The following is a 12,507-nucleotide window of genomic DNA, read 5'->3' as shown; positions in this document are numbered from 1 at the left end:
TTTAATAAAATGAATAAAACTTGTTGAACTATACTTGATAAACGGCTTAGAGGTTTTTGTCTGAATGATTACAAGTATTTTTTAGTTAAACAAAGAGAACATCTATTCACAAATGTGGGTGTCGGAACATAAATACCTTTATATATGAGAAATGGTCATCTATAATGATATTCAGGGAGAACCACTTAGAAAAAGAGTGGTAAACAACAATGCAGAAAAACAACAAAAAGTAAAATAGATTAAAACAGTAAGAATGTAAATTTGAAACCTGAAAATGCCAAAATGTAACTATATATCGGTATAATTGGGAATATTTTTTGGGACAGGAGAGAATAAATCAGTGTTGTGATTTGGATTCATACCATAAATCTGGTTTTACACGAGTTGATCACAGTGTTCCAGCAGCAACAGGTCATGTGGGAGGAACGGTTGTCCTGGAGTGAAGTCTCAGAGGAGAAGACTGGAGAGCAGCTGAGGGAGGGAAGATCCCACAGAAAGCAGGAGTAGCACGAGAAGAAGACAACAGACAGTGGTGTCCGAGTGGAGACGATGGCGGAGCATCTGCAGGACGTCCTGAGAGGACATGCGCATGGAGCCGAGATGATGAAGACCAGCTCCAACATGATCCGAGTCTTCATCAGCTCCACGTTCACAGGTCAGACCAGGTTCACCTAAATTCCATTCACATACTGACTGTACAGTGTTTATTAGCTGTAATTAATTCATTAAAACTCTGTCTTAATTGTCTTTAATTTCATTTTTTGTTTTTTTTGTTTTTGTATTATGATTGTATTGTATTTTATTAGTATTTTTGATTTATTTGTACTGCTGCTACGATGACCCAATTTCCCCTCGGGGATAAATAAAATGATCTGTCTGTCTGTCTGTTGTCTCGTCAGATATGAGCAGTGAGAGGAAAGCTCTGCTGGAGAAAGCGTACCCAGAAGTCCAGTCTTTCTGTCGCAGTCTGGGGCTCGTGTTTGAGGTTTGCTCTAACTGGCAAAATGTTCTGTTCTGTATTCATTTGAGCTGTTGTGGAAAATCAATCAGTGATGGGGTGTTTTCCTCCTCAGGTGGTGGATCTACGTTGGGGAATTCGAAACATCACTTCTGGTGATCACAAGTCTTGTGATATCTTTCTGCAGGAGATGGAGAAGTGTAAGAGGATTTCAGCTGGTCCATCTTTCGCTGTAAGCATAATTGTACATCATTTTAAAGTGGATTGTATCCTAGCTAACATCAGACTGCAGGGAGTAGTCACCTCCAACTTGCAAGAGGCGTGATCAACAGATCAGATCAGAACAATAGATGAAAATGTCTCTGTACGCAATTGGATAGTCTTACAACCAATCAGACCAATGATCCGGATGATGTTTGGATGGCGACGGGAAACGTGTCAACAAATGTATCTGACCCAGGCTAATGACAGCCAAATGAAAAGATAGCTGCTCTTAGGTGGCCGTCATGGTTCCCTAACAAAATTCAGTGAAGGCTGGTTTGAGAACCACCATTTTGAAGCCTTGAGTTCAGTTATTCATCCAACACCATTTTCTGAAGCTAAAAAATAACAAGTTTTGTGTCCAGTCTATGAGTCATACATTTATGTTGGAGTTGAAATGAGATTGGAAGCTTGTGTCAAAGACTTAAATAAGTCATTATTTTTGGATGACCAGATAACTTTCTACTTTTCCCTTTGTGTTGTGACTCCAAAGGCCCTGCTTGGGAACCGTTATGGCCACCGGGCTCTTCCTCGTCTCATCCCAGAGAAACAATTTGAAGTTCTTATGTCCAAACTCTCCAAAGACCCTGAAGGCATCAAACAGCTGAATCAGTGGTTCTTAAAGGACAACAATGCTGTTCCGCCCACCTACGTCCTTCAACCTATCACAGCTCACTTCCCCCACTACAGTGACCTTCGACCTGAGAGTAGGCCTCAGCATGACAACAACGTCCTGTCCTGGCGTTTCACAGAGACTCAGCTGTTGCAGCTCCTACGATCCGCTGCCACCACCGCTGAGGGAGAAGGGGACATCACAGCGGAGCAGAAACAGCACTTCTTCTCATCGGGTCAGAGATTTTTCTCTCAGTTTGATTACTGTTGTCTCAGAATGATCAAATCTGAGTGTCTTCTCCTTTTCGTCCACAGTCACAGAGTGGGAAATTGAACAGGGTTTGTGGAACGATGACAGCGAAAACTCAGCACTGCTCTTCATCCGAGAGATTCCCCGCCAGAGGTTGAGGGACGGTCCCAAACGGTTCGCTAGGTTCATGGATGTAACTGCTGATGGTCTGCTGGATGCAGAAGCTCAAGGACTCCTCACTGACCTCAAGTCTCGACTCTATACTGCGTCAAAGAAGATCCTCAACCTACACTGTGTGGAGCTCAGCAAGGGGAGCGTTGACCCCAAACGCAAAGAGCACGCTCAGTACCTGGACAGTGTCTGTGAGCAGTTTGTGTCACAGATGGAGGCTCGGATCACAGCTGTGGTTGATTCTCCTGGTGAGGGCAGGCGGCGGAAGATCTGGGGAAGTACTGAGGTAACTGAGCAAACATCAGACTGGGTGATTGAAGAGGTTAGACAGCATATTGCCATGACTGCAGAGCTGAGCAAGGGTCTCCATGGCAGAGAGAATATTTTGGGTAAGCTCTGCCTCGCCATGTGGGAGTCCACCAATGTCCGGCATGGCCCGCTGGTAGTCCATGGGGCTGCTGGGATGGGGAAGACGGCTCTGCTGTGCAAACTTGCACAAGAAATGCAGAAAGTCCTGGAGGCCAGATCATTGGTGGTCATCAGAGTCCTTTCAGCTCGTCATCCTCAAAGACCTGACATTGATCATGTCCTCCACAGCATCTGCATTCAGGTTTGTCTAGCATGTGGTCTGTCTCCACCCTCACCATTAACGGCTGGCACCCATGTGGAGCTGCTCAAGTTCTTCAGGAACATCCTGACCCAGGTCTCCCAGCATGGGAACACTTTGCTCCTCATCCTGGATGCCCTCGATCAGCTCTCAGACCAGCATCATGCTCACAGACTCCACTGGCTCCCTCTTGACCTCCCACCCAACATACACCTGGTTGTTTCTATGGATTCGAGCAGTGAGGTGTTTGCTAACATGCAGCTAAAGGTGGAGACTTTGGAGAGCTTCTTTGAGGTGGAGCGTTTATCGCGTGAGGAAGGGAAACACATTGTGGAGTCAAACATGAGAGCTTGGGAGCGAACGCTGACCCCCGAGCAGAGCAATGCTGTGCTGCAGAGCTTTGAGTCAACTGGCTGTCCTCTCCACCTCAAACTGATTCTGTATGCTGCCAAACAATGGACCTCTTTCACCCCACCCACCGAATTACACCTGGGTGCAAGCAAAAAGGAAATGATGACCCAGCTTTTCGTGACGCTGGAGGAGAAACATGGGAAGGCACTGGTGGCTGGGGCCTTAGGATACCTTGCACTTGCACGGTAAGGTGACAGTTATGTTTGTCATTCAAAAATAAGCTAAAACATTAACAGCATTCGTTAGTCAGAACATTTTTGAAAATTCTCTGGAATCAGAGAATTTTTTATCAAATATTTAGTTCTCCAGCAGAAGTATTTCCCAGTTGAGGAAGTCTCATAAGTGAGGAACTCCCTGAGGAGAGGGAGTCGCCCAGGTGAGGGCATCCCCCAGGAGGGGTTTCCAGGTAAGAGAGTCCCCAAGGAGAGGGAATCCCACGGTGAGGGAGACCCCCAGGACCAGTTCTTAGGTGAGAAAGTCTCCCAGAGATGATAGCCACAGAAGGTTGAAATCCTCACATGGGGACTGCCCCGTGCTTTGGGAGACTCCAGGAGAGGGAGCTTTTGTACTTTATGTATTTTACAATTTAAACTGATTCCTCAAATGATCATGATTACGATCATCAGCTGATCACTGCTGGTCGTTTCCCCACAGGGAAGGGCTGCTGGAGGCTGAGCTGCGTGATGTCATGTCCTTGGATGACGATGTCATCAGTGAGGTGTACCGGTACTCCCTCCCTCCGACTCCCTCATTGATCCGGCTACCGCCCTTCCTGTGGGCCAGACTCCGACGGGACCTGGAGGACATGCTGGAGGAGCGGTGGACGGCTGGGCTCGTCTTCATTGCCTTCAACAACCGGTACAAAGACAGAAACATTGTGAATGATCACAGGAGATCAGATTTGATTTGAGTCACAGACGTGACCTTTTTGTGCTTCAGGCATCTGGTGGAGGAAGTTTCATCTCGCTATTTGACATCCGAGCGGCGGGGGCAGAGCCACAGGATCATGGCGGAATACTTTCTGGGCCGTTGGTCAGGGAAACTGAAGCCTGCAGCTCTGCCTGGTCTGTCGCTGCTCCTCTCAGACAGAAAGGTACCGACATGGGCTAAGTCTGTGGTCTCAGCACTGAGGTCTTAGCCGTCCTTAGCTGTTACAACACCCCTGCTCGTGTGGTTGTGCAGTTGTTAACGTACAATGCTCTGTTGTTGAAGGTTCCGCCCCAGCCACTGTGGTTCTCTCCAGGGTTGGCTAACGTTCGGAAGCTTATCGAGCTGCCCTATCACCTGCTGCATGCCGGGCTGTGGGAGGAGCTACGGCTTGAGGTTATTGGTAAGATATGTGACATACGTGACATTCAAGTTAAACACTGTTCAGATGGCCTACTCATGTAGGGGCCAATGAAGGACTATCTTTGAAGGGTTTTGTGTGTACTTCAGAAACTCAAACTAAAAGAACATGAACTTGAACATGAAGGAAGGAAGGCCATTCATTACCTGTTAAAAGATCATTTCTTTTCTTTTTGGTCTTCCAGGTAATGCTGAGTGGCTGTACTGTAAGAGCAGGGTCTGTGGAGTGTCCAGTGTGATCCAGGACTTGGACCAGAGCTCCCAGTACATGGACTGCACTGAGACCAGACTGCTCAGAGACACTCTGGTCCTCATCAAACCCAGCCTGGACTTCTTGGACAATCACATGGGTCAGTGCTGATCCTGAACTTTCAGTCCTAACTTTTCCCTGTGTTTCAACATTCCTTTCTCATCGCTCATGTTTCAGAGAACTAGGTATAATACCTTAACCTAAAGTCCGCTGCTGTCTCAGTTTAGCTGTTATGTTTGCGTCTTCCCTCTATCAGTCGTGATGTTTATATTGAGAACTTACACTCTGAAACTTTAAAATGCTGTTTTTTTTAAAAACTCTCGTCCTCAGACATGTCTCTGTTCTACACCGAGCTGATGGCTCGACTCTGCTCCCTGGCCCCACCCTTCCCCGCTCTGATTGGCCGTCTGTGCACGCAGTGTGAGGAATGGCTACTGACGTGTCCTGAGCCCATCCTCGTCCCGAAGTGCAGTTTCCTGCAGCAGCCAGGGGGGGCACTGCAGCACACACTGAGTGGACTGGAGGGAGGTGAGAAATGAGACTGCGCCGACAAATCAGTGATTTACTGCGACCAAGGCACGAAAATCAAAGTAAGCGTAAGCTCCAAACATGGCGACAAAAATAGCGACAGTGAAGGTAATCGCAAGCAAGAGGCGGAACTATGACGTCATCCTTTTCTCAACAGACGAGTTGTATTAACAAAACCGCAAGGGTGGAGATTTGAGTTTTTTTTCCGCCCTGGGACCCGTTTTTAAAAAGAGTGTTTCAGAGACTTGCATCCCCTAATGTTGCTCCCTGTTAAAAGGTTTGAACAGCCAGCCTGAGTTTGTCTGTAGGTTTGTACAGACGGAACAGAGTGTCGCCTGCAGTACCTTCTCGTGCCACCAGGGGGCCGAAATATATACAGTGCTTAGTGATTTCTGGGTTTCGGCAACACTTTTAAAACATACATGACATCTTTTATCACTAAATCTCATGTTAAATATCTGACCTGTTGTGTGTGAAGGTGTCTCAGGTTTGTCTGTCCGCGTCTCTGCAGGTGTCCTCTGTCTGGATGTCAGTTTGGAGGCGGAGCTTCTGGTGGCAGGTTCAGATGAAGGCGTGGTGGCAGTGTGGAGCGTCGTTGACCAGCAGCTGGTCCACACTCTGCTGGGACACACGGGTCAGTCTGAATAAAGAATAAACATTTATTAATAATCATGATTATATTAATAAGTGTGTTGTTGTTTGTTGTTTACAGGCTCAGTCCTGCTCGTTAAAGTGACTGACAGCTCGTCTTCCTGCCTCTCATTGGCTGCTGACGGCTGCCTGAGGAGGTGGAGCCTCATTAACGGCCAGGAGCTGCTCTGCATCCAGGAGGCGGTGCCTGCTGACTCCTCCCCTTTATCAGTGCACCTGTGTGATCAGAAACAGCTGCTCTGGGTTCACAGCAGCTCACAGGTGATGATAACACAACGCTGCAGCTGCTCCTTACTATTAATATTAATCATTAATAATCGTGTGATAAGCAGTGTGAAGCTCTTTGTTTGGATGTTTGTTGGTGAAAGAGTTCGTGGGAGTTTATTTTTAGATATTTATCAATCACACAATCAATTTGTCTTTATTCATATCACACTTTTCACACATGACGCGTAACACAAACATACGCAAATATGTAAACACAATATTGAACACTTAATTTTCAAATACTTGTCATCTTTTATAAGAGGTTGTTTACAGCTTTAAACAGATTGTTTTTGTTGTACTCATGTGATTCTAATGCTTACCCTGTGCACATTATTCATAATTTATTTATTTGTTTCGTCATATCTTTTTGTTTCGTTACTCATTTTTGCTTATTAATATTATGTTGAAATCACGTAACGTAAGCCTAACCTTCAGCACTAAATAAAGACATAAACTTACTAATAAAACCTAAAAATAAATTAATATATTATTATTTGTATTTCATACATTTAACTAAAGTGAAAATAATTAAGAATTCATTTAAAAGGCAAACTAAACTGGTAGTTTTTGTGTATTTTGTGAGTTTTTGTATGAATGTGATTTTCATTTCCATTAAAGAAATTTACATTATCATACATGAGGATATTAACTGTACATTACTTGTGTATATGATCTAAATGATATATAAGTGTGTTTTCTCACTGAACAGTTGTTGACACCTTGTTTGTCCAGGTGAACGTGTGGAATCTGAGCGGCTGTGAGCTCCTCAGCAGCAGCATGAGTCAGAAAGCCTCTGTGTTCCTTGGAGTTCTGGATGATTCGATCTTTTCTCTCTCTGACTCTGGTCTGGTAACAGTTTCCCATCCTGTCAGCAAGGCGCCGGCTGTGGAGGTTCGGCTGGAAAACTCACAGACGTCTTTGACTCCGGTCAAATTTGTTGTGTCGCCAAAACGGGGGAAGATGATTGTGGCGACAACAGAAGGATTTCTTTATCAGGTACGTTAGAGTTTTTATGTGAAACATCCCTGAAACTCCCGCTGTGACCTCTGAACTCTAGTACACGGAAGCTTTATCCACTGAAACTCAACTGACCCTAAACAATATTAGTGTTTGTTATTGTGTAAATGTAAACTTTGTTACATTACAACACTGCTGGATAGTTAACTGAGATGATCAGGTTCATACAGAAAGAACAGAATGTCGTCTGCATAAAGGTGGAATCATTTTTAAGACCTGTCCAATCTACATAACGTTTGCCCTCAGAAAAAATAATCATCATTAAGTTTTCACATCTATTAGATCTTTAAAAAGTCTCCTGTTGTTTCAGCTTCTCCCTTTAGGGGTCGCCACTGCAGATCAAAAATATGTACACCTTTCAACATAAAGATTATCTTACTTATATATTTGTGATCTTTTTGATTCTAAATTCTCTTTTATGAATTGGAATACTTTTTTTTTTTAAATGATAGATAATACAGACAGATCCTTGTTTTCCATGATTCTTACTCAGATGACGATGATATTTTCTCCTTTGTGCAGATTTCCAGGTCAGGTGGAATCTCAGCAGTGGAGTTTCCTCTGGTTCCTTCTTTACTTTCTGTGACTGAAGATGAAAAAATACTGATAGCAGGTGCAGTACGACTGTACACTGTTGATCTTCTGTTTCTGTGTTAGAATTCATTGATTTAAGTGGAAACTGTGAATAAGTTCAATTTCAAAACTTCAATTTGCTTTTGTCAAGAGTCAAACTGTTAAATTATAAATTATTTTTAATATTTAACTCAAAGTTTGTGAATGTTCAGCATATTGTGTAGTTATGTTACTCACCTAATGTACTGTATATTATTTTATGCTGTCACCTACCAACAACATTTTAGTCTGTTATTTTAACTTAGATGTTATTAAACTATATTTTAGTCTTAGTTCTTACAACTTAAGCAATATTTTTATATTTTTTATATTTTGCATTTTTATAGATGCAAAGTTATCAAGTCATTAAAATAAATCTGCAGAATAAAAAAGATAATAAATGAGGCATCTTTATCTGTAAGTCGGTGTGTTTTACATAAAAACTTAATAACAGTTAAAACAGACAATTTTCACTAAACCAAAAAAGAAAAAGGAAAAAAAAACGTAAATCTAATCGGGCCCAGTATTGATCCCTGAGGTACTCCACAGTTCAGAAAAGAGGCTTTACACACAACAGCGTGAATAATTATTGTAAAACCACAAAATAATGGGAAATTAATTATTTTTTAACGCAATTATGAATAAATATTTGTGAATTTTCAGTTTGTCAGTAGGAGAAATATGATCTGGATTCCACAGATTTGTACAAACATTCTCAGTATAATCTGTGATTCTTTGTGTATGTTTGTGTCTCTGCAGCCGCCGAGCGAACGCTGAGCCTCTTCAACCTCGACAGAGACGCTGTGGACAAATTCCTCGACCTCCAACATGAAGACACCGTTCTGTCCGCCTGCATGTCTTCAGACGGGAGGACGCTCGCCTCCGGAGCTGCCGACCAACTCATACGGGTCAGAGAGGAAACACTGAATCATCTGCTCTCTTCTCTGTGTCAGGAAGCGACTTCAGTGTAACTTTGTAAACTTGTGTGTTTCCAGATGTGGTCAGTGACCACGGGCGCGCTGCTGGACACTCTGTGTGGTTCAGACGCTCCCGTCACCTCCGTGCTTCTCCATAAAGGTTTTGTGGTTTCGGCCTCCGCCGCTGCTGCTTCTGTACATGTGTGGAGCCTGAAATACGACGGGCAGCACAAACCCACCGCACGCGTCCCGTCAGGCTGCGCTCACGTCGCCATCACCAAAGACGCTGAGCGCGTTTTCTTCGTCCGACACCCGAGTCAGACAGAGGTCATCAGCTGGAACAACAGCAAAGGTCAGTGTTAACACAAACACAGTCACAGTTAACAAATGAAGTATTTTGTGTGTTTCCATCAAAGTTATCAATATAAGCATTTGTATCATTTCATTCATTATTTGACTTTAATCTGGTAAAAGTAGAATTATTTAAGTTATTTAGATATGTATAGTTTTTCTTTTTATGCAATCTTTATCTGTACTTGCCCTTTAGTAAAGGATGTGAGTACTTTTGTTTTCCTTTCTTTCTTTTACATATAAAACATTGTAGAGTCACTCGGAGAGAACAGACAGACAGACAGACAGTGTCTAATAATATGGTAACAACTCATTGATTGAGAAAAGAATTATTTGCTCCTGAAGCCAAACACAAAGTATATATACATACATATGTATGTGCATTAAAATGTAGGCGTGACCTAAAATGCAGTACAATTAAACATTTACTGTTTACTGTAACTGCAAATTACAGTTTATTTAAGCATTAAATCATGGATTTGTGAGATTGCAAATATAAGAAATTATAAAGGTAAGTTCTTTGTTTTCAGGAACATTAAGAGTCTGAAAGTCACTGCAGATTTGGAACCTGGTTTTGTGGTCGAGTTAAACTTAAACTAAGCTTCGTAGATTAAAATCAGTTGAAGAATATTGTGCCTCTGCAGGTTCTGTGTGCGATCGTTTGGCCGTGTCTGCTGAAGTCTGCTGTCTGGAACTGGCTCAGCAGAAGCGTTTACTGCTCTGTGGTCTGACCACCGGCACCGTCCTCATCTACCCGCTGGCTCTGCCTCAGGAGACGCTGTGCATCCCGCCCTCAGAGAGTCTGAGCCGGGTCCTGAGCCTGGCCGTCAGCTCGCAGGAGAAACACGTGGCCGTGGCGTACGAGGACTCGGTGTGTTTATTCGAGATCACGGCCAGAGACAGTTTCCCCTCGGTGGACGGTCCGCTGCAGAGGTTCCCGCTGTCCCTCCTCCACGCCCCGCTGTCCTCCATGGCGCTGCTGTCCGACCGCAGGCTGCTGTACGGCACCAGCTGTGGGGAGGTGAGGCTCTACGACTTCAGCAGTGGCAGAAACTCCGACCTGGAGCCTCATCGCAGCAGAGTGACCTGCGTGACGGTCAGTAACTGGGGGAAACACGCTCTGGTGGGATCAGAGGACGCCGTGCAGAGACTGTGGGCCCTGAACCCACCAACCCTGGACCACATCATGGAGTACAAGGTCAGCGCTGCAGCGAATGAACTCAAGTTACTCCCTTCATCGGTTTGATTGTTCAGCTTCTTAAATGTGAATATTTCCTGGTTTCTTTGCTCCATAAAAAAAGAAATAATTCAAACTGATGAATTTCTGGTTTGTGGACAAAAACAAACGATTACGACATGATGAAAATAATCGTTAGTTTCAGACCTAAAGTTATGTTAAAGTCCCATGAGCACAAAAATGTGTTCATAAAAATTCAAGCTATAAAATTTGTTTTTTAAACCAGCGTCAGTCGTTTTCATACATTATTACTTTATTATTACTTAATTTCTTTCATTTTTAACCCTTAAATTGCCAAGTTAATTTTATGCTATTTCATATAACATAATATACCGTATACATTTATGACTCTCTTTTGCTCTTTGCTGCTGAAAACAGTTTATTTGTTTAGTATTCTTCATAACTTATGGTCTAATAATGGTACGTTCCACTACGAACTTTCCAACCTCGACGTGGGATTCCAAGATAGCTGCCAGTGTACAAACACTGCTACTTTTATCACTTTATTTCACAGTAAATAAATCAAACCGTTTCATTTTTAACTGTAAAATAATATTTGAAGTAACATTTATAGACTAAGCTCACTTGTATTTGTTTTTATTGTGAGTTAATTATGTAAATGGTTTATATTAAACCATAATGTTGCTAAAAGAAACTTATTTTAACGTATTTTCAGCTAAAAAGACTCATTTTTAAATGATTAAATGTGTGTGTTCTTGTGTCTCTCGTCCATGTCGTCGTGTTTCAGGGCTTTTTCTTCGAGGGGGTCCTCTGTGCTGCGTTCTCTGACAGCGACCAGTTCGTTTTCACTGGATCTCAGGACAGAACCGTCAAAGTGTGGGACGTCGCCAAAGGTACGCTGGACAATGTCCCCTGACAGCAGATGGGAGACAATGCTCTCAAAGTCCTTAAAGTCTTAACTTGTGACGTGTGATTGTTTCCATCAGGAAACCTCCTCTACGTTCAGTACGTGTACTCGCCCGTCGTCAGGATGGTGACCTACAGGAACGGCTTCCTGGCGCTGTCTCGGCACGGCGCTGTCATCAGAGAAGTCTTCCGCTGTCCGGAGCACGTCAGTGCGGACTACAACCCTCTGAGGAACGTTAAGGCCCAGTACCGCGTCACGTCCAGGGAGAAGAGCGGGGACAAGAGCGGGGACAACCAGGAGACAACATCGGCGTGCGACCTGCAGGACTTCAACCCGGCCCAGTTCAACCTGAACCTCATCAACATGATGAGAGACAAACCCTCGCCCACCTGCACCGTCCTCTAGGACAAAGACGACCAGGATCATAAGACCACAGGCTGGCGACACCACATTCCACTAAGTGTTCCAGAATAATCAAGTTTTAAATGATGCATTCATATATGATGCATAATTTTTTATTATATAGAACTAATGTTAATGTGCTTTTATGAAAAAGGTTTTAATAAAAGTTTCTCTTGCTTTGAGACAAAAAAGACAAAAGCTGTCCACATAGGATTGAAGGTGAAATATGTTTGTTTTAAAGTTTGAACAAAGAAAAATAAATCCTTGCTTGGCTTAAATATTGTTGTTTTTGCTTTAAATGAAAATCATAATTAAAACTCCAAAATATACGCACAAAAAAGTCATAGTTTAGTATGTCGTTCAAAATGAGACAAAAAAGTCATAGTTTAGTATGCTGTCCAAAATTAGACAAAAATGTCAAAACATGACAAAAATGTCTTGTTGTATGTCGTCAAATATTAGACAAAAAAGTTATAGTATAGTATGTCGTCCAAAATGAGACAAAAATATCATAGTTCAGTATGTCGTCCAAAATGAGACATAAATGTCATAGTTCAGTATGTCATCCAAAATGAGACAAAAATTTAATAGTTTAGTATGTTGTCCAAAATGAGACAAAAATGTCATGCCTAGTATGGTTTCCGGCCCAAAATCAGAAAGTCATAGTATATTATGTCAGCTCCAAAATGAGACAAAAAGTCATAGTATATTATGTCGTCCAAAATGAGACAAAAAAGTCATAGTATATTATGTCGTCCAAAATATGACAAAAATGTCATAGTATAGTATG

At 42.9% G+C, this 12,507-nt stretch overlaps 1 protein-coding gene across 1 annotated transcript; it reads left to right on the top strand.

Moving 5' to 3' along the window:
• Window positions 1-483: 483 nt before the first annotated feature.
• Window positions 484-11,988, top strand: LOC122761229 (NACHT domain- and WD repeat-containing protein 1-like). Its single transcript, XM_044016410.1, has 19 exons — window positions 484-655; window positions 900-985; window positions 1,074-1,190; window positions 1,713-2,067; window positions 2,147-3,455; window positions 3,925-4,128; window positions 4,210-4,363; window positions 4,483-4,600; window positions 4,803-4,967; window positions 5,198-5,395; window positions 5,907-6,029; window positions 6,108-6,307; window positions 7,046-7,309; window positions 7,853-7,943; window positions 8,702-8,850; window positions 8,938-9,211; window positions 9,855-10,408; window positions 11,196-11,301; window positions 11,395-11,988. The coding sequence occupies exons 1-19, from the start codon at window positions 550-552 to the stop codon at window positions 11,718-11,720; spliced, it is 4,899 nt and encodes a 1,632-aa protein (XP_043872345.1). The 5' UTR covers window positions 484-549; the 3' UTR covers window positions 11,721-11,988.
• Window positions 11,989-12,507: the final 519 nt, after the last annotated feature.

The sequence above is a fragment of the Solea senegalensis genome, unplaced genomic scaffold (genome assembly GCF_019176455.1).
Source record: "Solea senegalensis isolate Sse05_10M unplaced genomic scaffold, IFAPA_SoseM_1 scf7180000014477, whole genome shotgun sequence".
Taxonomy (NCBI): domain Eukaryota; kingdom Metazoa; phylum Chordata; class Actinopteri; order Pleuronectiformes; family Soleidae; genus Solea; species Solea senegalensis.
The sequence above is the reverse complement of the archived record's forward strand: the minus strand, read 5'-3'. Positions and strand labels throughout refer to the sequence as shown.